A 25,807-nucleotide genomic window follows, 5' to 3' on the forward strand; every position below is an offset into this window, starting at 1 on the left:
AGGGACAAGAAGGGCACATTCCTGGCAGAAGAATAGCAATGATTTTTACTCTGCTTTAGGAAGTGACTGTCCAGCACATCTCCACTAGCTTGGGACACCCATGGGCCAGTACTCCCCCGAAAAAGGAAACAAACTCCATCCCTTCCTGCCCCTCTCCTAAGGTTTTTCTTTTTGAGAAATCTGGCCTGTCTGGGGCTGAGACCTACATGGCTCTGGCCTTGGCTTCTCCACAAGCATCCCAGTTCTCACTTTCCTCTCTGGCTTTCCTGGGCCCCACCTGCCAGCTTCCTCGGGGGGCTCTGTCTCTCCCCTGGGCGCCTCCAGACCCTCTGCCCCACCATTTTGGGTCCTTGAGGAGCACAAGGATTCTGCAGAAAGCAGAGTGGTCCGGGTAGGGCTTGGGGGCGGCCCATTTTCTCCATCACCTTGGTGGGAGCCCCTGAGGAGGTCCCGCAGCAGCTGAGACTCCTTACTACTTCATTGAAAAAACGTAAACCAGAAAATCTAGAGTCCTGTAGCAAACAACTGGGTACTGACCGCCCAGAATTAACACATGTTAAGCTCTGAAGATACACGGCAAAACTTTTTAATTAAGAAAATAAAGCATGACAGATGAAGATGAAGCTTCTCCCTCCTCCGCCTTTCCTCTTGCCCTCCCACCCAGCTGAGAAGCTAGTAGTGGCATGAATTTGCTGTGTAGCCTTCTAAACGGTAGTTTGTGTTTTTCCTACATATCTATATCTTTTTATGGCATTGCATGCCCTTTTTAAATGAATATAAGTGTGTATATATATATCATATTTTATATATTTTGCAATTCAACCAGCATTCATTTTGAAACTTGTCTATATTGCTACACATAGATGTAGTTCATTCATTTTAACTGCAGTGCGTGTACAGCTTCCTCTGTTTGTGAGCATTTGTTTCCAGTCTTTCCACAAGAGGAAGAGCGAGGCAGTGGATACCCTTGCTCACGTTTCTTTGGGCGCACTCAAATGCAAGTTTGTCCAGAGCAGCACTCTCTAGTAGAAATATAATGTGAGCCACATAGACAATTTAAATTTTCTAGTAGCCGCATTTTAAAAAATAAAAATGAAATAAGATAAAGTAAAAATAAACAGGTGACATTACTTTTAAGAATATATTTTATTTAGCCCGATACACCTAAAATATTATCATTTTGAAATGTAATCAATATTGAAAAATTAATGTGATAATTTACTTACATTCTCTTTTACATCCTGAGCCTTTGAAATCCAGGGTGTATTTTATTTATTTATTTATTTTATTTTTTGAGGAAGATTAGCCCTGAGGTAACATCTGCTACCAATCCTCCTCTTTTTGCTGAGGAAGACTGGCCCTGAGCTAACATCCGTGCCCATCTTCCTCTACTTTATATGTGGGACGCCTACCACAGCATGGCTTGACAAGCGGTGCATAAGTTCACACCCAGGATCCAAACTTGTGAACCCCAAGCCACTGAAGCGGAACGTGCCAACTTAACCACTGCGCCCTGGGCCAGCCCCAAGGGTGTGTTTTACACTCACAGCGCATCTCAATTTGGACTAGCCAGATTTCGGGTGCTCGGTAGCCACAGGTATCGAGTGGCTCCTGCATTGGACAGCAAAGCCCTAGAATTCGTATGTAGAAGTGGTTTGCTAGGTAGTAGGCTGAACTGTGAATGTCTTCGACTCTATTAGTAATTGACAAATTACTCTCCAAATAATTGTACTAATTTACATCCCCACAAGCAGTCTATAAAAGTTCCTATTTCCCCACTTTCTTGCCAACCCTTGAGATCATTAGACTTTTAAATTTTGGCTAGATTGATGGGTGTGAAATAGTATCTCATTGTGGTTTTAATTTAAATTTCCACCCTTTGCTCCCTTAAAAGGAAATGCCTATGCACAGCCCAGAGAAGCCTTTCCATAACTATTTGAGGGATTGAATTAATGAGCCTCGGTTTCCCTTTTGCAGAAAGGGGTGATGGCATCTGTTCTGCCTCTCATGGGAGGCGAGCCTCTGTGTGGTCATAAGTCGTGGAAAGCTTTGTGTTAGGTTCAGAGTGACATGCATGTAATGAGGCAGGGCCTCTGGCTCCTTGGAGGCTGAAGAGGTGGGGACAGGGACCTAGAAGCTGAGGGGAGGTGGGGACTGTGTCTTTAAATGCTGTGCCTCACAACTTGGGGAGGGTGGCATGAGCAGGCCACGCATGCCCACACTGCTCCCTGTTTCTCCCTCCTCCAGCTAATTCCAGCATGTGAAAGAGCTATGGGGCATTAAGGGGCTTCAAATCCTGCAAGACCTTGATGATGCTAAATAAAGCCAAACGCTAAGATGAGTTGAATTTCTAGCATGCCAACAAAGGCCCTGCTCTGCTCCCCCCAACCACCAGTACCCCCTTATTAACCTTATTGGCTGAGCCGGGTTTCCATGGAAACTGTCAAGTTCAAAGGGATACTGTAGTATGTTCATCCTGCCTTTCGCCTCTGTTCCCAGCTAGCCCTTTGGAGCTGAGTTAGAGATTCTGAGTGCTAAGGGAACTCCAGGTGCTCTGGTTAAGCTTTCATCCATTCATTAATCCTCTCTCCCCATCCCACTTCTGACCTCCTCTCTCCCCTTCTCTCTTCTCCCTGCAGGCCAGCCAGCTTGGTGTGTACAAAGCGTTTGTGGATAACTATAAAGTCGCTCTGGAGACAGCTGAGAAGTGCAGCCAGTCCAACAACCAATTCCAGAAGATCTCCGAGGTGGGCAGCTCCCTGCACAGCCACCCCTACAACTCAGGTCTTTGGGGGCTGCTCAGAGCCTTCCAGCCTTTGGGCCTCTCCTCCCCTGCTTGCCAGTTAGGGAAACAGTTCTTCTGATGGGTAACACTTAGCCTGACATTTGCTTTTTTGCACTTGACGTTTTCCTCTTAATATAAAAAAATCGGTTTGTTTGATTTTGTTATTCTCTTTTAGGTTATTCTGTATCAGAACAGGGGAGGCAAAAAAGAAAAGAAAAAGGTGTATTCTCCCACAGTGTGGTGACCTTGAGCAAGTCACTTCCCTTCTCTTGGCCTTATTTCCTCTTCTGTAGAGTGAGGTGTCTGGATTTGTCCAGCTCATCCCAAACTTGCTCGATAACCACCAGGCACTGTTTAATATGCCGATTGGCAGGCACCTTCCATGGAGCCTCCGTTCAGAAGGTTTGGGGGGGCCCCAGAGGTCTGTATTTTTAACAAGCTTCCCAGGTGATTTTTATGATCAGGAAGATTTGAGGAAGTCTGGACTAGGTGGTCTTTTAGGATCCTTGCAATCCCACAAACAGAGAGAGGACAAGGATCGCTTATGTGGGAAGAAGCCCTAGACCCGTGGGCTGTGAATACACCTGTCTCTGCTGCTGCAGGCACACCTTCCCTCTGTGCTCCTCTGCAGGGCAAAGATGTGGCATTGTCTGCCATCGACACTTCTGTCCAGGATGTGGCAGCGAGGGGCTCTAGGATCCTTCAGGAGCACAGCGCAGCTTGCCCTATTAGCCAGAAAGATCTCAGTGACACCCCCAAGCCACTGGCCTTGCAGTCGCAGCATCAGCTCCAAGCTCAGGGCAAGAGAACCTCTGGTTCCGGGGATGGGGGCTCCGTCTGCAGTTTTGGAAGTCCTGTCTTATAGGCCCCCCTGGACCCTTTGCTTTCCCATCTCGGCTCTGATGCTGGAAAAGTTGATGAGCTGCAGGATGTTTTTGTGAAACTACTGGGGTTATGGGTTATACCCAATTTTGGAATCAGCCAGAGGCAGCACAAGAGTTAGGCGGACAGAAATGAAAATGTCAGTTTGATTACTAGTAAAGGCTAGATTGGAAAAATGTGGACTTGGATTTGTAGCCACATTGGGCTTGCTAACACTTCCCCTCCACAATTAAACACATCTATTGTGGGCAGAGAGAGGAGGGCTGAGCTCAGTTTCTTCTCCCAAACCTGGGGATCAGGTGAGTCACCTTCTGCCTGGGAGGATGGAATGAGGAGTGGGGAAGTCCCTCTGCGTGGAGTCACGAGCTGGAGAAATGGTGCTTCCCCTCATGGCTCCCAGCCCTCCCTGGGAACCAACTGGATTCCCCTGATCTGTGTTAGAGTGGTCCTGCCAAGGCTGCCCAGGTGCCCAGGGTCATGTATGGTGCAGAGTGTGGGGGAGTCTCCTCTTAGCCAGGCTGACTGCCCGTTCTCTGTGGTCAGGAGAAACCCCTGCTCTCGTCCCCAGGTACCTCTCAATGCCTGCAGTCCCCAAGGGTAGAGCCAGGCCCATGGCCTGCTGCCAGGTGGCTTCTCATCCTGACTCATGTGCTGATGCTGTTGCTTCCTACTGGCTCCTACTGGCGCTACCACTTAATTACTGCAATTAGGCCCTTTTCCTCTGCAGCAGGAGTGATTTCATACCTCTAGGCTGTACTGGAGGGGGCATGGAGAAAAATTCCCTAAAGCTGGGAAGCCAGACACCAGCCAGAGAGAGACAGAACCTCGAGGAGCTGAGTAACCCCCTCTCCATATCCCCACCCTCACCCCCAAGCCCCAGGCTCAGTCCCTCGGGGTTGTCTCTGTCTGGAAAGAGCTTGAGGCAGGAGTAGGAAATGTGGAGCTCCCTCTGCTCGGGCATTTCCTCCCTCCAAAGGAGAGCAGGCAACATCACCTGGGGGCCTGGGCCTCACCTCACCCCCACCTTCCTGTCGACACCTGCCTTGGAGATCCACTCCAAGCGCTCAGCCCTCCAAGTGGGAATTGCATTACAGCTCCAATTGGAGGCCACACTGGTCCCTTGGCAAGGGCTGGAGCTGGAACCTCTCTTTCTAAAGGCAGATAAAAGAGGTTTGGATCAGATAAGCCCTCTCTGGAGCCTGTTTCCAGCACTTAGTACACGGTCACTTTGCATGGATCCAGGAGGGGTGTTCCTCTCCGTCCTTGCAGTTTCCTGTCTGGTGCCTTGCACAGGCACTGGTGGGTGGCAAGTGTCAGGCGGGGCTGGGGGCTGGCTGACCCCCTCTCCATATGGGTAGGCTAGAGCTTGGACTGCCCTGTGGGGCTCAGCCTCTAGGCCCCAAGCGCACCCATCCTGCTTCCCCCTGTGCAGGTGTGCGGGAGCCCTCGCTCCTTATCTCAAGGGCTGCTCCTGCCCCAAAGATCAGCTGGTACCCCAGGTGCTCATCCACTCAAACCTTGTGTGCCCTGAGCTGTTGTGTATAGACCCCTAAGTAGTGGCTGCTGCTGGGGGGAGCCCTGGGTGGAGGATGGGGGACCTGTTCTTGCCACCACTCATTTTCTGGAGGCTCTCAGAGTCGCCAGGGAGGGGCTTTCATGGATGGGCTGAGAGGCATCAGTATCGCCGTCCTCTGTTACCTGGAGCCTCTCCTTTCCTGCACCTGGCCGCTGGACTCCACAAGGCTCAAGGAGACGGTGGGTGTGGTACAGGGAAGCAAGGAGGCAGAGGGAGGCCCGTGTCCCTTGTTCTTCATCTCTCTTCTCACATTTGTTCCCCTGGGTCTCAGAGCCCTTCCTCCTGCCATGCTCACAGTGGGGGATGGGGAGGCTTAGGGGACAGGCCAGGTAATGATTCCTCTCCTCTGTTTGTCAGGAACTCAAAGTGAAAGGTCCGAAGGACTCCAAGGACAGCCACACGTCAGTCACCATGGAAGGTACTTTGGGGAACAGGCTGGATAAGAGTCACCTTCCTTTGTCTGGCTTTGTGGACTACGGTGCCCTGCTTGTGTGAGTGTGTGTGTGTGAGTGTGTGTGAGCTCGTGCACGCGAGGAATCCAGCCTCTGTCCCCAGGCAGCCGGCCAGCTACAAACGTGCTCCTTCTTAGGATGCCAGTAGGCGGCTCGCTCTCCTCCTCCTCCTCCTTCTCCCGCCTCGCCACGCGCCTCCCCTCCCCTCCCCTCCCCCCCTGCTAGAGGAGCACTCGGAAGCGGCTGCTTGATTCTGGAGGCTGTGCAGCAGCAGCCGGCAAGGTGCCTGAGTGGCCGGGCTGCTGATGGGAGCCAGGGAGCAATGGCCACATGCTCCTGCCGCGGGGACCGAGGCTGCCATGGAAATTCTCCTCATCATTCGCTTCTGCTGTAACTGCACCTATGGTAACCCAGGCCCCCACTCTTGGGAGGTGGCGTATCTTCCAGCTTCTGGGGCTGGCTGGAGTGGGCTTAAATGTGGCCATCAGGGTTTGGGGGCAGCAGGGAAGAGAGGGGGCACAAGTGGCTGGATCTGCCTTTACCCCCATTCCAGTCAGCTTCCAGCCTGGAGTTGAAGTCTGGGGTCCACTTGGGGCAGGGTGGCTTAGAAATGGAAGGACCAGGCTAAAAGGGTCCAGATACCTCTGAGGATCTGTGGGGAATTCGTGGCTTAGCTTGAGAGGCAGTGGGCAACTTCCTGGAGAGGCTGTTAAGGAAAGTGACAAGGCTGTACCTACAGGCATGGCAACCTGGGGCTGGAAAGGGGTCAGCAGGGGCCAGTCAGAGAGTGACAGATGGCCTGGACAGCAGTGCCTTGGACCAGGAGGGCGCCAGCCCTGCCTGGAGGGAGAAGTTGGGAGTTTCTTTGTTTCCGGAGAGAGGAGAGGAGGTATTGTGTGCTCAGAGTGCGCACGCTGTCTTCGCGACATTCTCTCCTCGCGGAACGCGGCGGGGGAAGAATGTGCATGCGGTTGGGAGAGCAGGAAGGAATTGGGTGCTCCCAGGGGCTTGGTTTCTAGCCCCCGGAGACCCTCGAGCTGAGGTCTTGGCACTTAGCGCAGAAGGTCGGCGGTAAATGCTGGCAGGAGAGGGGGGTGTGGCAGGTTGCTGCTTTGTGAAGGTCACACACCCACCACGAGATGGAAGGGACCTAGAGCAGCCTCTGCTGCTCCCTCAGCGAGGGGGTCCTGGACCAGGCGCGTGCTGTCAGCCAGGCAGGTGCTCAGAGGAGGCTGAAGCAGGCCTGGACAAGGAGGTGTCTGCACGCCGGGGGGGCCCTGCTCTCTGAGGCAGGGAGCGCCTTAGGGATGACTCAAGCTGCCTTTGGCTGGAGTGTGGGGGTCACGTGTTGCTTCCAGGCCAGCTGCTCTGGGCCCCTGTGTGTTGGAGTGGCAGACGACTGGTTCTAGGACCTTTTTCCCTCCCCCAAGGCGTTTTGTTCTGCACCCTTCTCAGTCCCTTTGCTTTCACATCTCCGTGGTAACCCAGAGCTCCTAGTCAAGGCAGAGGGGGGTGGCAGTTTGCTGGAGGAGAGAGGATGAGGTTTCCTTGGCTGTTTCTCAGAGGCTGCTGTGTCCAAGGGGCTGTCGTCCCCTCACCTCCTCAGGCTGTCCTGTGTCAAAGACCAGCGTGATGGAGGTAAGCCCTGAGGCAGCCCCTCTCCAGCTGCCCCAGCAGGACAGCTAGGGGAACACTAGTCGCTGGGCAGAAGCTGTCCTGTGTCCCTGGCCCCTGGTTCAGATCCTGATGGCCGGGGTCAAGAGGAGAGCTGGACCTGACGTTGGTCTGTTTGAACATCAGAGGGGAAGTGCTCTTTGTGGTCTGGCCTAGGAGTTGGTTGAGTCTCAATTCTGCGTCCCTAAAAAAGGAAACGAACCTGGCCCTTTGCTTCCTCTTCTCTCCCCAAAAGGAAGCTTAGTCTCAGTGAAACAGGCCCTTGGCCTGGAGTTCAGGATTTTTTTGGTCCCTGCGATGCCGTCTTTGAAGTCAGCTTCGGAGTGGAGAGTGAGGATTGAATGAACCCTGGCTGACCACTCGGTTTAGAATCTTCTCAGCTCCTCCAAGGGATGCTGGTTCTGGGGGTCCCCTGGAGATGGTGCAACTTGGGGCTCACTCTGGAGTTGTTTGCTTTAATGGTTATTTTCTGAGCGCTCATTCTACAGGGCTCCGTGCCAAATGCTGGGGGGATGCAAAGAGAAGTCGTGGGTGACCCAGGCCCCTAAGGAGGGGGCTCTCCTTGGCAACAAGAGAGGCAAGCTCACCCACTCCTTCCTGGTGAATCTTTCCGAGAATGCTCCGGCGGGTCACAGAGCTTTGGCAGAAGTGCCTTCCCCTAGGGAAGAGGGCAGCTCAAAGTTAGGAGCATGGGTAGATCTAAATTCAAACCCAGCTGTCACTTACAGCTTTGTGATTGTGGATAAGTTACATAGCTTCTGTGTGCCTTAGAGAAGTTTCCTTATCTGTAAAATGGGGCTAGTGATAATTGCTTCCCTTTTTAATCAAAGGAAATAACGCATGTGAAACAGTGCCGTCAGTACCCAGCAAACAAGAGAGAGGCCAGCTTGCTCACGTCACTGATCTGACTTGTAGGCACAGTAGGTGGTGTTTGCAAGAGCACTGGTCGGGGAAGGCTTCCTGGAGGAGGAGGAGAGACAGGCATTGCAACTTGGTGAATGGTGTCTATCCCAGGAATGGGACTGGCATGGTGAGAGGTGGAGAGAATGGGGAAAGCAGGGGCAGGGGCAGGGGAATCCAGCCTGCCGGAGCCGTGGAACAGATGAAGGGGCAGGAATAGGTGAGGGGAAAAGGTGGGCTCTTCACCCTGCATTCTCAGGGGAAGCAGGTGTGCAGGGGCCGTGAGGATGCCTCCCTGGGGAACATCGGGGTCACTCTTCCTCCCCTGGCTCCCCCTATATCTGACTGTGGCCCCCGGGGCCTTCTCCCTGCACTTGCCTCTCCCGCCTGTCCTGCAGCAGCCCTCCCCACCTGGCGCCGAGGTGGCAGGACTCATTCCACAGCCCCAGTCAGGTGGACTCTTGAGGTGACTTCAGGCATATTAATAACCCCTCTGAAACCCAACCCACCATTTGTGCAGATCTCTGAGCTTAGTCAGAAACCTCTTCCTCCTGGGACCCGAGAGAGGGATGCAGGGAGCTGACACTGCAGGATCAGCTTTCCCCGGGCTGGAACTCGAGGGCCCACCCCGGCAGGTGTCAGCTGAACTCGCACTTTCTCTTGGGTCTCTGGGGCTCTCGGGGTCTGGTGTTTTCCTCCCTGAAGATGAGCTAAGCCACAGGTGGGTACCCTAAACAGCCTCAGTGCTGGGTCCCCCCTGGGCTGGTAACTGGGCTCTACCCTCATTGTCCCAGGATACCCCAAGGCTCGTTCTGTCCATTCTAGCTCCCGTAGCCTGTGGGGAGGGTCTGTAGAAATTGCTAAATTAAGAAAGTGCTACAAATAAGTCATGGGAAGTGTTTGCATAAAGCAGTGGTCTTCAATCCTTGCTATGTATCAGAATCAGCAAAGGAGCTTGTTAACGATGCTGATACCCGGGTTCCACCCAGCAGATCGGGATTCAGTTGATGGGGTGAGGAGAGGGGCAGGCAGCTGTACCTTTTAAGAGCTCCCCGAGTGCTTCTAATGGGCAGCCAAGCAGACTGCAGATAAGGCTGTGGCACACCACTGAGACTGCATCTTCTCTGTAGCCAGCAGATTGTTCCCCAAAGTATCTGCTTAGCAATGCACAGGGGACTTATATCTAGGGCTTCAGGGGACTCTTTGGTTTGGGGGCTGGCTAGGGCATGAGTATCAGCTCTGAGACCTGTCACAACCTAGTCCAGTGGGAGATGCAATCTGGGGTGCTCCTTCCCAGACCAGCATCCTGCCTCTTACTGCTTCTGTGGCAGGAGGACAGAGGTCATGACCCCATGGACAGAGGCGTCCAGGTGCAGGACTGAGGCTGAGGGAGGGGCAGGGCACAGCTGCTTGCAGGAAGTGTTGGTGGGCCACCTGCTGCCTCCACCTGTCCCTGCTGAATCCCAGCAATCCTCATTTGGTGTCCTGGTCGCCAAGGGGTGTGGCAAATGGGGGGTCTGCTGAGCTTGCATTTTCCCAGCCTCCCAGAGGCCCCACCTGAATTCCTTCAGGAAATCTTTGCTCCTTCAGCTGCCACTTGCTTGTGAGCAGAATCTTTCTGTGGAGAGCTGGCCTGCCTCCCTGGCCCTCAGCCTGTCCTATTTTGTCTAGAGGTTTGAGGGCTGGAGTGGGGCCTTCTCAGGGAGATGAGGCTGTGTGGATCAGAATGAAACCTGCTTCCCAGCTGGCGGTGCCAGGCCTTGGACCAGAGGGCTATGAGAATGATCGGGAATGGGGGAGCCACCCTTCCTGGAAAAACAGCATGTCTCCCTCCCACGTTCTGGGGTCCTGAGTGTGACCCAGGGCATGCTGGCACTCTTGTGGGGAGAGGCAAGGCATAGCTGTGTGATTCAGGATGAGGGGTACAGAGGAGCAGCTGCATCCACTCTGAGCCTGCAGGCCAGGACAGGCCTGGGGAATGGCCCTCGAAGAAGTCACGTCTGATGAGAGATGAGATGAGGAGGCAGGTGGGAGGGGCCTGGGCTGGCAGGGCTGCGTGTCCCCTGTTGGTGTTGTCTGGCCTGCCCTGAAGGGAGAACAGAGGTGCGGCTTGCTGCGGAACCCGCTCTGGCTTCCTGCGAGTGGGTGTCTGTGGGGGGAAGTGAGGCAAGTCGGGGGCAAAGACTGGACTGTAAGGTCGCAATCTGCTCCCATATTTCATCTGTCCTCTCTCCTTCTCCCTGCCTTGCCCAACAGCTCTGCTCTACAAGCCCATTGACCGAGTCACCAGGAGCACCCTGGTCCTACACGTGAGTGTCGGCCCCCTGAATGGCCAGGGAGGGGTTAGGAGTTTGGTGGGAGACTGAGCTTAGGGTGGAGGGTGCTGGAGTCACTGAGAACAGCCCGTTTAGGGAGCTGGGCTGAGGGTCCCTGTGCCCCGACTGCGCCTGCCTGGCCTGTGGTAACCATGCCAACAGGGCCAGGGCCTAAATATAGCTTGGCCACTAAGCTTGACATTTGGCCAAATGCTCCCTAGGAGGCAGACACTTCCTGCCTCCCCATCCCTTGCCCGAAGGTCTCCAGTGTCCTTGGAGCAGCTGTGGGATGGGTAGCAGGCTCTCTCCCCAGCTGCTTGGCGAGATGAGACTCCACCTGGCTCCCCTGCCAGGGAGAAGAGTGATGACTGCAGGAGGAGTGAAGGGGCACCACTGCCCTCACTCCTCTGCTCTGACCTTAATCTTTAGTCCAGATTTTGCAGGCATGACCAGATTAGAGTGTGGGTCCCTGAGCGCCCCTCAGAGTTCCTTTGGTGAGAATTGAGTACTCCCCACTGCCTCTCGTTGAGCCCCAGAACCGCTCCCCCCAACTTACTACCTCATCCCTTCCCAGGACCTGCTGAAGCACACACCTGTGGATCACCCAGACTACCCACTGCTGCAGGATGCCCTCCGTATCTCCCAGAACTTCCTGTCCAGCATCAATGAGGACATTGACCCCCGCCGGACTGCTGTCACAACCCCCAAAGGGGAGGTGAGCTCAGGACCCAGCACAGCCTCGTCCCCAGGCTAGGAGGGTGCAGCGGACCAGCTTACCTGTCCCTGCTCTCCTGCACACACGGGCACTGCTGCCCTGTCCTCTGTGCCTCTCCAACCCTGACCCTGGTGTCCAGCCCAGGAGAGGTCTTCAGGCCCTGGGTTGAGAGCTTTAAGTCTAGAATCTCATTAATCTTCATAATAATCCTTGGAGGCAGAAGAGGAAACTGAGGCCTGGAGAGTCGCTGCAGGTCTGGCACAAGGTCTCTTGGCCATAAGTGTTGGAACTGGATTCTTCAGCTAGCATTATCTTTCTGCAAGTCTCATGCATTGTTCCCTATACAGAGAAGCCAGGGGCTCTGGCTATCTCATTCTTGAATGCCAACACCCTCCTCTGGGCGTGTGATGTCCTCAGGGTTCCCTGGAAGATATGGCTCAGTCTGAGGGAGCTCGGGGAGTCTGAGGGAGCGAGAGCTCCGAGCTGCCTGTGATTCGCCTGCATGGACAGGTGCACAGAGGTGGGGTGTGAGCCCGACAGCAGGAAAGGCTGGTACAGGAGGTGGCCAAGGCTACCAGGTTGCTGGAATGTCCCAGGTGGGTGCCTGGATGTGGTCCAGCAGTTCCCTGGGGGCCCTTCTTGGTGGGAGGGTGGGGGCACCCTAGTGAGGGGAAGCAATTTGAAGAATCAGAGAGATAGATATCCACGTGGGTCAGCAGCCTGGCCCACATACAGGGCTTTCTGTCCGGGAGAGGTAATTAAGTGGCGTTTAGGAATGAAGGCTGGCTGGGTTTATGCTCCTTTGTTACATTTACGAGCCTCCAGTGTCTCCTGGGGAGGGAAGTAATGAGGGACAGGGTCTGGAGAGTGACTAATGGGGCACAGAGAGCTATCTCTGTGTGCACCTCCCAGCCCTGGTTTGTAAACCTTGGAACGTCACTAGTTTATTTGACTTGGGGCTGTCTGAAAGATCGCCAAGGGCTTAGAGCACTGTCAGTCTCAGGTCATTTTAATTGTATACTTTCAACATGCTCATCGATTTATTGCAACATAGATAGGTCACATGGTGTATCACACACATAGGGAAGGCTGGGAGAGATTGTGACAGCCCTCCAGAAGCCCCCTGGCTCTGCGGGTGGTAGGGAAGAGACTGGCAGTTCTGCATGGAGCAAAATGCTCTTGCCATCCAGAGTCCAGGTTACAGATGGCTGCAGGTCCCCCCAGGACACTGCTACGGCCCCACGGAGGGTAGCCCGGGGTCTCCCATCCACCTCAGGGTGGTTGAAAATCTACTCAGAGGTAGCGTAAACAGGCCAGAGTGGGGCTGCAGGCCCAGGTGGAACTGAAACTAGATCAACTTCTTGCACAGGGTTGGGGGGTGTTCGTGCCCCAGCGTGGAGGAACCAAGTCACCCTGGACTAGGGTCCATCCAGGTGGGAGCTGCGGAAAAGTGTAAAGCTACCGTTTGTCGATCACGTATTATGCGCCAGGCACTGTGCTGTTTTACATATACCCTCTGGATGGTCCTGCTTTATGGGGCGGACATCATTATCCCCATTTTACAGATGATAAGACTGAGACTCAGAGAGGCCAGGGAACTTGCCCAAGATCACAGCCAGAGAGTGGCAGAGTCTGGATTAAAGACCCCAAAGCCAGTGCTCTCAACCACCAGGCACTACGGCCCCTCCCTGCAGCCCCCTCCCCCGGATGGTGCCCCAGGTGCAGGCTGGGCCCTGGGCTGACTCCCCCTGAGCAGGTGGGGGTGGGTGTACCATCTCCCTCAGACGCGGCAGCTGGTGAAGGACGGCTTCCTGGTGGAAGTGTCGGAGAGCTCCCGGAAGCTGCGACATGTCTTCCTCTTTACGGATGTCCTACTGTGCGCCAAGCTCAAGAAGACATCCGCGGGGTGAGTGTGCGTGAGTCCGGGCTGCAAGGTGCGTGGAACCAGACCCTGCCCCCTGGGGTACCCTCCAGCAACCTGAGGCAATCTGCATTTTTTTTCCTTTTAAAAAATATATTAATTACTACGTAGCCTTTTTCTAAAAATAAATCATATTTTTAGTTATAAAGATAATATAACCAAATTACAGGAAAAAAAGACCCATCACCCCCTGAACAGAAGCATCAGTCTCCTGCTGCTATATTTCCTTCCAGTTTTCTTAAACGTTCTTCTGTTTTTTCATATACTTGTAATCAGAGTGAATGCCCAATTTGGGGCTCTTGCTTTTTTCATCCCACGTCATAAGCGTTTTCCCTGTTGCTGCCTAATCATCGTAGTCATCATTTTACTTTCCTGCATGATGTTACAAGTGGATGTGCCATCATTTACTTAAGCATTCTCCTTTTATTAGGTATCTCTAAATTTTTGCTAACTGCAATTCAGTGAATATTCATTAAATCCACTGCTGCCATTTATTAAGCGCTTATGCCATGCCAGGTGCCACGACAAATGCTTTGAATATATTATTTCTAATCTTCCCAACAACTCCACAAAGTAGGTATTATTATCCTCATCTCACAGATGAGAGAAAAGACTTAGAAAAGCTAAGTAAGTTGCCTAAGGTCGCACAACTAGAGGAGGAGGAGATGCGATTTGACCTTTAATCTGATTTGAAAGCCTCTCTCCACCTCCATGTCCGTCCCCCGGGACAGGGATCTGCTCTGTGCCCTGAGCAGAAAAGGTGATTTGGTGCTCATCACACGTCCTTCCACCCACGTTTCCACACCGCTTACTATGTGCCCGGTTCACTCCCTTGCAGTCCAGGGGGGACAAGCCATATGCTCACTGCCGCACTAAAGGACCAAGAGGAGAGGTGCAAACCCAGGTCCTGGGGGAATTGAGGGAAGGAGAGGTTACTGAGCTTCAGTAAAGGGATGCCTCCCTGGAACTAGCCCACATGTGAGATCATTCCAGGTGGAGATGGCATGATAAGCATACACACCTGTGCCTTCAGTCCTTTGCCCATGGCAGACATTACTAATGAACCACGGCACTATTTCCCGCCAGGCTTGGATGTGGCTTTATAATCCTCAACCCAGGGAGACCTTAACCCCATGGGACCTCTATTGAGCAGAGCTGACATTCAAAATAACCTTTGTATTGCATCTCTAGCCTAAAGGATAGTGAATATGAGCTAAGTGTGGATAGACCAGAAGGGAGGGTGGGGATGAGAAAGTGTGAGCCCACTCTCGCTCCTCACCTAGAGGAGTTTGGGATGTTTAAAAATATCAGTCATACTGGGGCAGAGACCGGCAAGGCCAAGGGCCAGAGCCCTCGCTGCTGCCTGACCCCCAAACCCGACTGTCATTACTCCATGTGTGCATTTCCCCACCGGGCCCCTCAAGGACAAGGGTCGTTCTTGCTTGTGAGAAATGCTCAGTAAATCCCTTTCAGGCTGTTTTTTTGGTTCCAGCAGTTCAGGTTTAAAGAGCCGAGTTCCATCTGACTCATGTCTCCCCCTGGCTTGTTTGCAGGAAGCACCAGCAATATGACTGCAAATGGTACATCCCCCTGGCCGACCTAGTGTTTCCATCCCCTGAGGAGTCTGAGGCCAGTCCTCAGGTGCACCCCTTCCCAGACCATGAGCTGGAGGACATGAAAATGAAGATCTCCGCCCTTAAGAGTGAAATCCAGAAGGAGGTGAGCAGAGCCTGGTGTCTGAGCTGGACAGGGAAGTTGGCTGTTTTTACTGGGGCCCTTTGAACCGGGTGTGCCGGGGAGGTTGAGAGAGGGGAAGTTAACAGCTTTGGGAATCTGATAAGGGAGGTAGAATGCAAGAGTGGGAGGCCTCGAGTGTATAGGTGCTCAGGGAAAGACTGACCATGGCAGCGTCACACTGAGCAGATGGAGGGCGGGCCAAGGAGTCCATGCTCAGAATTTAGTGGGGTTGATTATGGGAAGTTTCCTGGAGAACAGTGTGTATCCAACACTGTAGAAAAGGACAGCAAAAGGAGAAGAAGGCCTTCTTAAGGAAAAGCAGGATGTTGCATGAGAAAGGACCTGGGAGACCTCTCAGAAACTGACTGATCAAGTAGGCAAATAAATAAGGAAAGAAGGGCCTTGAATATCACAATTAACATGCTTGATCTAAAAATACATAGAAGTTTGGGCCTAATAGAGAACTGAGATTCTTGTCAAGCACACGTGGAACATTCACAGACATTTTTCATGTTTTAGGCTGCAAAGGAAATCTCAGATTTTAAAAAAAAAAAAAAGGTAGCATATTGGTCGTGTTCACAGACCATAGTGCAGCAAAATTAGAAATCAGCAACTAGAATATAGTTAAGTAGATGTCCGGAAAGTTAAAACTTTCATGGTAAAGAGGAAATCAAAATGGAAACTGCAGCCTGTTTAGAACTGTGTGAAAATGAAAGCGCTACATACCAAAACCCGTGGGATGCAGCCAAAGTGCTATTTAGAGGAAAGTGTGTAGTCTTAAATTCATATATTTGAAAACAGTGGCTAGAGGAATGCACCCAAGGAGGAACCTTCCCCGTGATGGAAGGAAAGGAAGGCATGGAGGGGCTTGGTTGGTTGGCCTGATCTCTCTTCCTCACCCATCCAGGCTCAACTGAGGCCTCACCTCCTCTGGGGAGCCTTCCCTGATGTCCACCCACCACAGTTGGGTTGGGTGCCCTGCTTCCTGGTTCCTGATGTTTACCTTTTGCTTTGCTGTGTTGGTACTGAATTAGCATTGCACAGTCAGCTTTCTCTTTTCACCACTAGAATTTGAACCCTAGTGAGGATTGTTTTCTTCCGCGTTATGTCCCTAGTACTTAGCACATGATAAATAAGCACTTGGTAAATGATTGTTGAGGAATACTTGGCCTCTAAGGATCATTTCAGCTTGGACATCTCTCTTTGAAGGAGAGGAAGACCACAGTGATAACCTCAGGGATGTTTGAGGCAGGGGACTGTCTGTCTTAGGACTAGGGGTCTGACTGGAGGTGCATCTGCCCAGAGGGAGCATCCTGACCAGCACGGGTCTGCTCCTCCTGAACCTGCCCTCAGTTGAGCCTGTTCCCCATCTGGCACTGCCCACCATCCCCACCCCAGGGGCATCCTGCATGCATGTTTCTCACCTGGTCCTGGGAGCCAGCAGACTTTGTGCCCTCCCTCCTGCCCCAGGTGTGCAGATGTAGCCTTCTGCTCAGTCGAACCAGTGCTTTCTGAGCTCCACCGGCTGCTGGCTGCAGGGGTGTGCCAGGTGCCTCCCGGCGTTCCTTGTCTGGCGGAAAAGGCAGACATGCCCATTACAGACGACAGCATGTGACACAATGTGACGAGAGTCCCTGGAGAGGTACAGTGTCACTCTCTGAGTCACAGAAGAAGCAGTGATTTGTTCTTTTGATAATAATTTTTTAAACTTGCAATTTTTTTTCCAATCACCAATGGAACACTGGCTTGTTATAACAAGAAGTACAATACTGCGATGTAGACAATAAAACTGATCGTCACTCACCTCCTGTTGTTAACAGTTTGAGGTGTATTTTTCTAGATCTCCTACGCTTATACTGGCGTGTGTATCTGTGGGTATATAAATGTTTTTTGTCTCTTTAAATGAGACTAAGCTACATGTGCTGTTTTGCAACTTCAGCTTTCCACTTAACAGTGACCCTTAGAGCTCCTTGGATCCATCAGATTATTTTTGACAGCAGCATCCTATTCCGTGGCGTGACTGCACAATGACGTATTTGGATATTTGGATTGTTGCTGGTTCTTTCCTCTTCACAGGCAGGTCTGCAGGAAACATCACTGCCCTGTGTTCTCTCTGGGAGATTCCCTGCACGCAGGATGTCTTGGGCAGAGGGCTTGTGCACTGAATGCCAATTTTACCTCTGAAAGGTTGCCTCCGATCATGTTCCCACCAGCATGTGTGAGAGGCCCCGTTCCCCCCACTGTCAGAACCCTGGCTATGAGCCTTCGTTCCAGTTTTGCCCTTCTCGTGGGTAAAAAAGTTCTGCAGACGTGAATTCCAACTGAGGAGCTTGAGGATGGCGTTGGCCCTGAGACTTGAAGCAGAATAGCAGTTAATCAAAGGGAGGGGTCCTTTATAAAAGATGAACTTGAGAAATTGGAGGAGAAGGGGACACTGGCCAAGAGGGAGTGGCTTGTTAGAGAAAGGGGAATAATCCCGCGAGACTGAGGCGGCGGGGGCAGCTTGGGGCGGTGGGGTAGCAGGCTGGGTCTGGAGGCTGGACCAGCCTTGGGAGGCCCCGTGAGCCAGGCCAGGACTGGGGCTTTATGCTGAAAGGTGTCTGCGCTTCTTAAGCAGGGTGTCTCAATTTGTAGAGGTGACTGAGTGATGACACAGAAAGGCTAATGCTACCAAAAGGAGATTTTTATTACTTAAAGTTTCCAAGAGAAGGGGCCCATCACACCGTGCAGGGCGATGGGGGAAGCACCAGGTCTTGGCAGGAGGCTGGAGGAGCGTGGGGGGAAGCATGGCCCAGAGCCTGTGTTGAGTTTTCTGTGGGAAGGGAAGGCAGGGCAGGGGCAAAGCTTAGGACTGGTTAGTTTGGAAAACGTCAGCCGGCTGTCTGTAGGGGTCTCTCTAGGTACCTTGGCCTTGCAGGGAGGGGAATGGTGTGTGAGTTGGATAAAAGAGGTGATAGGGTCATGGACTCAGGATTGATTGGTTTGCCTATGAAAGGTCCACCTGCAGAGGAGTCATTTGCTATCTTAGGAGTTAGCTTGCTCTGGAAGGGGTTGTTTTCTCCCTGGCCAGCTAGGCCCCCCAGGATGTCAAAGCATCATAAAATACAGAAAAAGAAAAAACTACGATTGATACACAGAGGAATGTCGTGCTGAGAGCCGCTGGGTAAGAAGTGGAGTCTGAATGTGGGAAACCATCTGTGCCCTCTGTCCCCTACAGAAAGCCAACAAAGGACAGAGCCGGGCCATTGAGCGCCTGAAAAAGAAGATGTTTGAGAATGAGTTCTTGCTACTGCTCAATTCCCCCACAATCCCTTTTCGGATCCACAATCGGAATGGAAAGGTCAGGAAGGGTGGGGATAGGTGCAAGACAGCCCCATTCCTCCATCCAGGGCTGCCCTCTCTATGGTTCTTGGCCCTGACCTGTGGGAATCAGGGAGCCAGGCCCCCAGTTCCCAAAGAGGCTGCCATGGCTCCAGCCCTGGACTCCCTCTCCCTGCTGGTGTGGAGCCAGTGCCCTCTGCTGGCCCTGACTGGCACCGCCACTCCTGCCACCAGGCTTCGCAGGAAGGAGGCTGCCCTCCCCGTGCTCCTTCTTCAAGCCTAGGGGTACCTGGGTTTTAAGAAGGAGATTTGTTGGGGGCCCCAGAATCCAGGAATGTACTTGGCCTGACTGTGGTCACCCCACTGACTTCTCATCTCCTCTCTTCAGAGCTATCTGTTCCTCCTGTCCTCAGACTATGAGAGGTCCGAGTGGAGAGAAGCCATTCAGAAACTGCAGAAGAAGGGTAAAGTCCTGCCCCGCTCTGCACTGCCCTGATGGCATCCATAGCAGCCATGGGCCTTCTGTGTTTTCAAGCACTTTCATGTCCACTTTCTCCTCCTCAACCCTCACAGTCACTCTATAAGGTGCCAGGGCAAGTGGCACTTAACTGTGTTACTGACCAATGGAGGCCCAAAGAATTTGAGTGATTTGCTGAAGGCATACAGTGAATTAGCGATAGGACTGGACCCAGAGCCCAGGGTCATCTCTCTCTCTTGCTCTCGCTGTCTCATACACACATACGTGAGCATCTTTAGTTAGACTCTCCCATTCTTACCCCTCTGACAGCACCCACAACTGTCCACATGTGAATGTCTAGAAGTCTTTCCCTTCCTTACAGTGACCAACTCTGCCCCTCGAGCTAAGCTTTTGTCCTACAGTAGCCCCCAAGGAAGAGCAGCAGGTCCTAGTGGACCTGTGGTGACGTTCCCCTCTCTCTCGGCTCCTCCTGCAGATCTCCAGGCCTTTGTCCTGAGCTCAGTGGAGCTCCAGGTGCTCACGGGATCCTGTTTCAAACTTAGGACTGTACACAACATTCCTGTCACCAGCAATAAAGACGGTAAGATCTGGAACCCAAGCTTGCCCAGTCAGCAGGTCCAAGCTCCCAGGGTGTGGCTGGGGCCGTCCACAAGGACGCAGCCAGACACTTGGCTACAAATGGCTGATCTCTGCTCAGCTGGGCTGGGACGACTCAGTTGCCGGGGACACAGAGAGCTTGAATAGGGTTTGTTCTCTGCTGGGTCCCCACATGGCCCCAACTCCTCCCAGGCCCCCTCTGGCTTGAGAGAAGAATCTAGCACCCAGCTGCACTGGGATCGTGTTGTTAATACGTTCATGAGGTACTCAGATAGTAGAGGCAGAAGACTGAAGAACAGGGCAGGGCAGTGCTGTCGGGGGGAAGGGTAGATGGATTAGAGGAGTGAACGAGAAATAAGGCTGGAAGTTTCCAGGGACCAGATGTTGGAAGGCCTTGAATGCCAAGCAAGGGGGTTTGTTGTTCAAGCTGAGGAGCTGATGGGAGGTTTTTGAGCAGAGGAGAGCTGTGGTCGGGGCTGGTAACTGGCCTGGAGTGGGTGGAATCCTGCTGGCCATGGGTGCTGGAAAGGGGTCCACCCTGGGGAGGGGGTTTTGAAGGTGAGCTCTCCTCCTCAGATGGGGGGTCACCTGCCCTGTGTCCCAAAGAGGAGGCAGAGCTGGCCTGTCTCTCTTCCACTGGCACAGCGTGACTTGGTTAATTTTCACTTTGAAAGGCTAGGCTGAGCGGGGCTGCCATGAGATAGTCAGGCCTCGGAGCAGGAGGGAAAGAGCCCTGGGAAAGGTCCGAAATCCCTAGCCCAGGAGGAGGGGACTGGCCTCCCAGGCTGAGTGCAGGGAGCCCGGGCACCAGCTCACATTCCCGGAAGCAGTGGGCTCTGGAAGCTTCTTCATCCGGCCACCAGGTGGTGCTGTCAGACCAGGGATCGGACTGCATCTCGCACCCTTTCTGCCCGGCACCAGCCTGGGGTGAGGTGGGGCTGGAGCCTCCCCGTCACCTGCTCTGGGGGCTTTCCTCTCTTGCAGACGACGAGTCTCCAGGACTGTATGGCTTCCTCCATGTCATCGTCCACTCTGCCAAGGGGTTTAAGCAGTCAGCCAGTAAGTGCCCCTGACCACCAACCCTCAGAAGAGACCGGGGGGCCGTTGTTCATCCTTTCACAGACAGTCCCTGTGGATCCATTTCATGGGGCCTCCCACTGTCCCCCTGCTCTGCTCTGGTCTGCCAGCTGCCTTGAAATCTGGGCACTCCCCCAAAGGCCAGGAACCAGCTCCTCTTGGCAGGGGGATTGTCCCCCACCTTTGTCTCCAAGGTCTGCTCTTGCCCAAGCCCTCCCCAACCCCCGGGTGTCTGAAATCCTGGACTCAGACCCCACATCTGCCGATTACAAGCTGTGTGACCTTGGGCAAGTGTCTTAACCTCTCTGAGCCTCAGCTTCTTTCTCCATAAAAGGCAATCAATCACACGTGTTAACACTGACCTAGGAGCAGGCTTAAATGTGACCATGTATGTGCAGCACCAGCACACCACCACATACATCCCTTCTACTCCCCTTTTTATCACCATCTACTAAATCTGTGCAGTTTTTAGTGTTTCACAAGATATAATTACATTTTTTATCTGATTTTTCTCCGCATAGGAATTTGTGAGTCAGATAGCTAATAGTTTCTCCCCATTTGCCAGATGAGAAAACTGAGTCACAGATAAAAGGACTTAACGTGACACAGGATCAGATCCCCAGGGCTTCTGACCGCTCTCCTCTCAGTCGATCCTTCCTCTCTGGCGGGTGAGGGCTGCCCTTCGCCTCTGTCCCTGCAGTGCGCCACACAGAGGTTATGCCGCTGGCTCGCAAACTGCTGTTCGATTGATGTGGACTGTGAAGCCTGGGGTCCTGGGGTGAATGGGCCTCCCCTCCCCTTGTTCCCATCACCCCAGGGCAACCATGCTTACAGCACCCGTCCTACTGTTTGGTCACTCAAACTGCCTCTCCCACTCACTCCCACGATTTCTTGGAGGGCAGGAACTGTGTCTCCTTATCCTTGGATGAGTAGGAGCTCAGAAATGCTAGATGAAGTAGTTAACTTCTAGACACCCACTGTGTGCCCGAGTACCCTACTAGGTGCTGGAGGAAACACAGCGTGGCCAGCTCGTGGACGACGCCTTGGCATGTTCAAAGCCTTCTCAGGTGCATTGCCAGCTCTGATCCTCCAGGCATCCCTCTGAAGTCACTGATATCCCTCCCATTTTACGCACGAAGAAGCTGAGGCCCAGAGGGCTCGGGATTCCCGGGGTCACCCAGGCAGGTCACACAGGTGGTGGAGTAGGATCCCCATCTGCCGACACCACAGCCCACACTTTTCCCCTTAGAGCAGCATTTCTCTCCGTGTGGCCAGGACCACCGTGCTCATCACTGGGGCTGTGCTGCTTGTACACGTGGCAGCTTCCTGGACCCTCCCCAGACCCATGGCATCCCCTTCCGGGGGGCACTGCCCAGAATATTCCTGGTTAGTGAGCTTCATAGGGCTGCTACACACCCAAGTCTGCAGACCGCTGAGCTGGACCAGGGGCCTCCCGTCTTGACTGTGCCCAGATGTCCTGCCCCCCACCTCTGCTTCCTGTCGGGCCTCAGGGAGTAGGCTCGTTGCGGTGGAGCCTCCCACTCCCCCAGAGCAGATGGTCCCCCTCCCAAACTGGGTCGGGTGGTTAGACGTGGGGTGGGCTGCTATGAAATCTCTCCTCACCTCCAGATTGTCTTAACCTCCTCCCTCCACTGGCCCCCTGACCCGCTTGGATCTTCACCCTGACTCGTGTTCATTCTGCCTCGGGGGAGGGTTAGGCCCCGTGCACCTCCAGCTGTGGCTTCTTGACCTAGTAAACTCCTGACATCTGTGTGGCCAGGCCTAGGGGGTGGGCACCGTTGTTGTTCCTGCTTTCCAGGTGGAAGCACTGAGGCGGGGGGCTAGGTGACTGTCCAGAGCTGGGACCTAAAGCCCGACTGTCAGTGCAAAGCCCTCCCCTTTATCCCATGAACCATCCCCAGGCCCCTGACGAGGGTTCACTCACACCAGAATCTATAAATGGTGACGGCACTTCACGCGCCTCCATCTCAGCCACTCAGACCTGCTCCCTGGTCCGGCAGAGGCCGCGGTGCTTTGACCTCTGGCGTTGTCATCCGCACGCGCAGCCCAGTGTGCTCTGATCCTAGTGACAGTGAGTCTGCGTCCCACCAGCTGGCCACAACCTGGGGCAGCTCCGTCTGCTCTGCTCAGTGGGAAAGGCCTGCCGACGGAGAACAGCCCAGCTAGGCAGCTCCTGGGGCCTGGGAGGGGCATGTGCGTCCACCCTCTGGCCTCTGCCCCTTGATTCACGCTGCAGAGGATTGGCTGTAGTGCCCCCAAGCCACCCCCAACACACACTGTTACCCCAGGAAACAACCTCGGCAGCTCCCACGGAGGCAGAAGGCTGCCGGGGTCTGAGCCCCAGAGGGAGAGTGTGAATCTGCGAGTGTCTGGGGCGCCCACCCAGTGCTCCGGCCTCCTCACTGGGGTCTCAGGATAGAGGGGAGAAGATTTTCGGCCTTCAGGGCCATGGTTCAAGATGGAAACACTAGAGAAGGCTCCCCCCACAAGGCGCCCAGCCCTCCATCGCTTTGTTACCTGAAGCACTTGGGGGCAGTCAGAGCTTCATTCCTTCATCCCACAAACTCACTGTGTGCCTGCTATGTGCCAAGCCCTGTGCTTGGTACCAAGGGTACACCGGTGGCTGAGAAAACAAGGCTTCCGCCTGTGTGGTGTTGATATAGGGGAGAGAAGGGAGACAAAAAACACACAGAAAAGATAACTTGGGTTAAAGTTAAGTGCTATGAAGAAGCAACAGCAAACTGAGCTTTTGGGACGTGGGGGGCATTCTTGGTTGTCGCAGTGACTGGGGGTTCCTCCTGGCTTTCAGCACTCAGAGGCCAAATGCCCTCCTGTGACTCCCACCTCAAATGCCAGTGACACCCCTGTTGTGGAGCCAGGGATGGGGGGGCGGCGCTTTGTCAGCATGGTCAGTGAAGGCCTTGGTATGAGGCCTCATAGTGAGGAGGCAGCCACGCAGAGATCGGGGACAAAGCGACAGCGAAGGCTCTAAGGTGGGAGCAGCTGGGCACGTTGGAGGCAGGAGGCCATCGTGGCTGGAGGGTGGCCAATGAGGCGGGGCGGGCTGAGCCCTCTAAGAAGAGGGCGGAGAAGGGGGAAGGGGCCAGACCCAAGTGTGGCCCACGGGATCTCGAGAGGGGCAGATGCCTTATCCCCCTCCCTTCCCGAGTTCCTGGGCTCGGGCCTCGCTCAGCGTGTCTCTGCCTGTCCCCCCGCAGACCTGTATTGTACCCTGGAGGTGGATTCCTTTGGCTATTTTGTCAGCAAAGCCAAAACCAGGGTGTTCCGGGACACGACAGAGCCAAAGTGGGACGAGGTGAGTGGAGGGGACTGGTGTCCCCTCAGGGACCCCTGAGCTTGTGACTGTGCCCACCCCACTCTCTGTGTCTCATTGGCTGGGGATGGCCAAGCCTGTTAGTTGGGTCGGCTCTGTCTCTCTAACCCTCTGCCCTCTGGTCCCTACTCATTTGGCTTCTGACTGCAGGGCTTGTGTCTAGACACAGGGGTCAGCTCAGGCCCCAGACCCCACTTCCTCAGTGATTTCGGGGCCTCTGGAGCTCCAGAAAATGAGGAGGCTCTTCGAAGCCTCATGACGTGGCCCTCCTCGCCCCCTTCTCACCCTTGCAAAGCTGGGCCCCACACCTGCAGGAAGCCATGTCTCCCAGCCTCAGAGGCTCAGGACCCTTGTCCCTCCTTCCCCAGGAGTTCGAGATCGAGCTGGAGGGCTCTCAGTCCCTGAGGATCCTGTGCTACGAGAAGTGCTATGACAAGACCAAGGTCAACAAGGACAACAACGAGATCGTGGACAAGATCATGGGCAAAGGGCAGATCCAGGTGAGGGTCCAGGTGCAGCCAGGCCACCAAGCAAGGCCTGGGGAGCTGCCGGGAGGTGGTGCCAGTTCTCACCCACCTTCTTGGTCAAGGTGCTTGGCCTTTTGTGACTTGGGTTCAAAGCTGGTTTGAGAAAAGTTTCCCAAGATGGTGATTCTCCCCTGCTGGATGTGGCGTCTTATTCTAGCCCCAGAAGCCTGCATGTGCCTGGTTCCTCAGGCTTCCACACCTGGCTCAGGTGGATCATCCACACTCCTGCAGGATGGACTGGAAGGATGACAGCTCCCTTTGTTTTCACATCCCAACTCTGGTCTTCCGGTGGCCTTTTCTAGAAACACTGTGTTGAGAAGGATTCTGAGGCTGTATCCATTTGTGCTGTGTTAGATTAGCAATGTCTGCCATAGGAGGAGAGAGGCCCTGAGCACTTGCCCCTGGCCTGGAAGGACTTAGGATCCGGCTGGGTTGCTGAGGGCTGGTCTCTGACCTATTGCTAGGTTACTGAGCCTTACTCACCTCTGCCGGGAGTTCATTGGCTTAGGGTGGGTTCTGTGAGTTTCTCAGAGGCAGGTCCTGAGTCACGTTAAGATTTTATATGCCTCGGCTGCGTTTCTTGGTACCTTGTAAAAGTGCACGTGGGGAAAAGGGTCTTGTTTGCAGCCTGGGTCTCTGGAACTTCTGTCGGTTTTGAAGATGGCTGCTATCACTTATGGTCAAGAGGATGCAGGTTTGAGGGTTGATATTCAGCATGGAGCCATCCACACTCCATCTGGCACCTTGTGTGGCCTCATGCTTTTGACACAAGTGGGCTGGTTTGGGGATGGATTCTGTGACCATGCCATCAAGGGAAGCAGTAACTGGCGTGTACGGGGATGGAGCCATGGGCAGGAGGTGCTCTGGGCTTCTGAACATCTGCCCCAGGTCTGACCTGGGTGCGGGAGCTGGTGATGCTTTTTCACAGGAAATGTTTGTTCTCTGATGCACCATTGAGGCTGCAGAGTTTGGTATCTGGCTCTTGGCTGGGTGTCCTTGGTGGCAGTGCCCTCTTGGGGACCCGTGTGGGCCTTCTGCTCCCCCAACCTGTCTCGGGCTCCAGAGTTTGAATAAGAGGGATGGCACCATTCAGTGGAGGTCCAGCTGTCTGCCTCATGTCGCCCCGTGTTCCTGAGCACGTCCCTGCCTAACACTGTGGGACCTGCACCCCGCTCTGCAGCACTGTTGTCAAGGAGATGGTGCTGCCAGGCAACCACAAGCCAGTCCTTCATTATTTAGGAAATGAGGGCTGAGGAGGGAGAGCTCTCTAAATTCAGTCCAGGAACCTACTTCCCGCAGGGATGAGGAGGAGAGCCCCATCTTCACATCCCTGGGCTGGCTGGAGGGACAGGCAGGGAAGGGCTCCTGGGCTGGCCCATCCAGCCCCGGGAGATACCCAGCCAAGAAACATGACTGGCTGCCACGCTCCCCAGGCCTTTGGTGGCCGTGGAATGGAAGAGTTAAAAAGGGGGTCCAGGGCAGCCAGCTCAGTGAG

At 53.9% G+C, this 25,807-nt stretch overlaps 1 protein-coding gene across 4 annotated transcripts in view; it reads left to right on the top strand.

The window, feature by feature from the left end:
* The window catches only part of ABR (ABR activator of RhoGEF and GTPase), a 179,176-nt gene that overhangs the window by 117,366 nt on the left and 36,003 nt on the right, over positions 1 to 25,807 (top strand). For all 4 annotated transcript variants that reach the window (XM_001504257.7, XM_070226438.1, XM_023653177.2 and 1 more), the window contains 12 exons: positions 2,640 to 2,747; positions 5,601 to 5,661; positions 10,526 to 10,578; positions 11,159 to 11,299; positions 13,084 to 13,205; positions 14,774 to 14,939; positions 18,175 to 18,297; positions 18,667 to 18,742; positions 19,232 to 19,336; positions 20,338 to 20,412; positions 23,670 to 23,767; positions 24,154 to 24,285. In XM_001504257.7, the coding sequence (XP_001504307.4) occupies positions 2,640 to 2,747; positions 5,601 to 5,661; positions 10,526 to 10,578; positions 11,159 to 11,299; positions 13,084 to 13,205; positions 14,774 to 14,939; positions 18,175 to 18,297; positions 18,667 to 18,742; positions 19,232 to 19,336; positions 20,338 to 20,412; positions 23,670 to 23,767; positions 24,154 to 24,285 (1,260 nt within the window). The remainder of the gene's footprint in view (positions 1 to 2,639; positions 2,748 to 5,600; positions 5,662 to 10,525; positions 10,579 to 11,158; positions 11,300 to 13,083; positions 13,206 to 14,773; positions 14,940 to 18,174; positions 18,298 to 18,666; positions 18,743 to 19,231; positions 19,337 to 20,337; positions 20,413 to 23,669; positions 23,768 to 24,153; positions 24,286 to 25,807) is intronic.

The sequence above is a fragment of the Equus caballus genome, chromosome 11 (assembly GCF_041296265.1).
Source record: "Equus caballus isolate H_3958 breed thoroughbred chromosome 11, TB-T2T, whole genome shotgun sequence".
Lineage (NCBI taxonomy): Eukaryota > Metazoa > Chordata > Mammalia > Perissodactyla > Equidae > Equus > Equus caballus.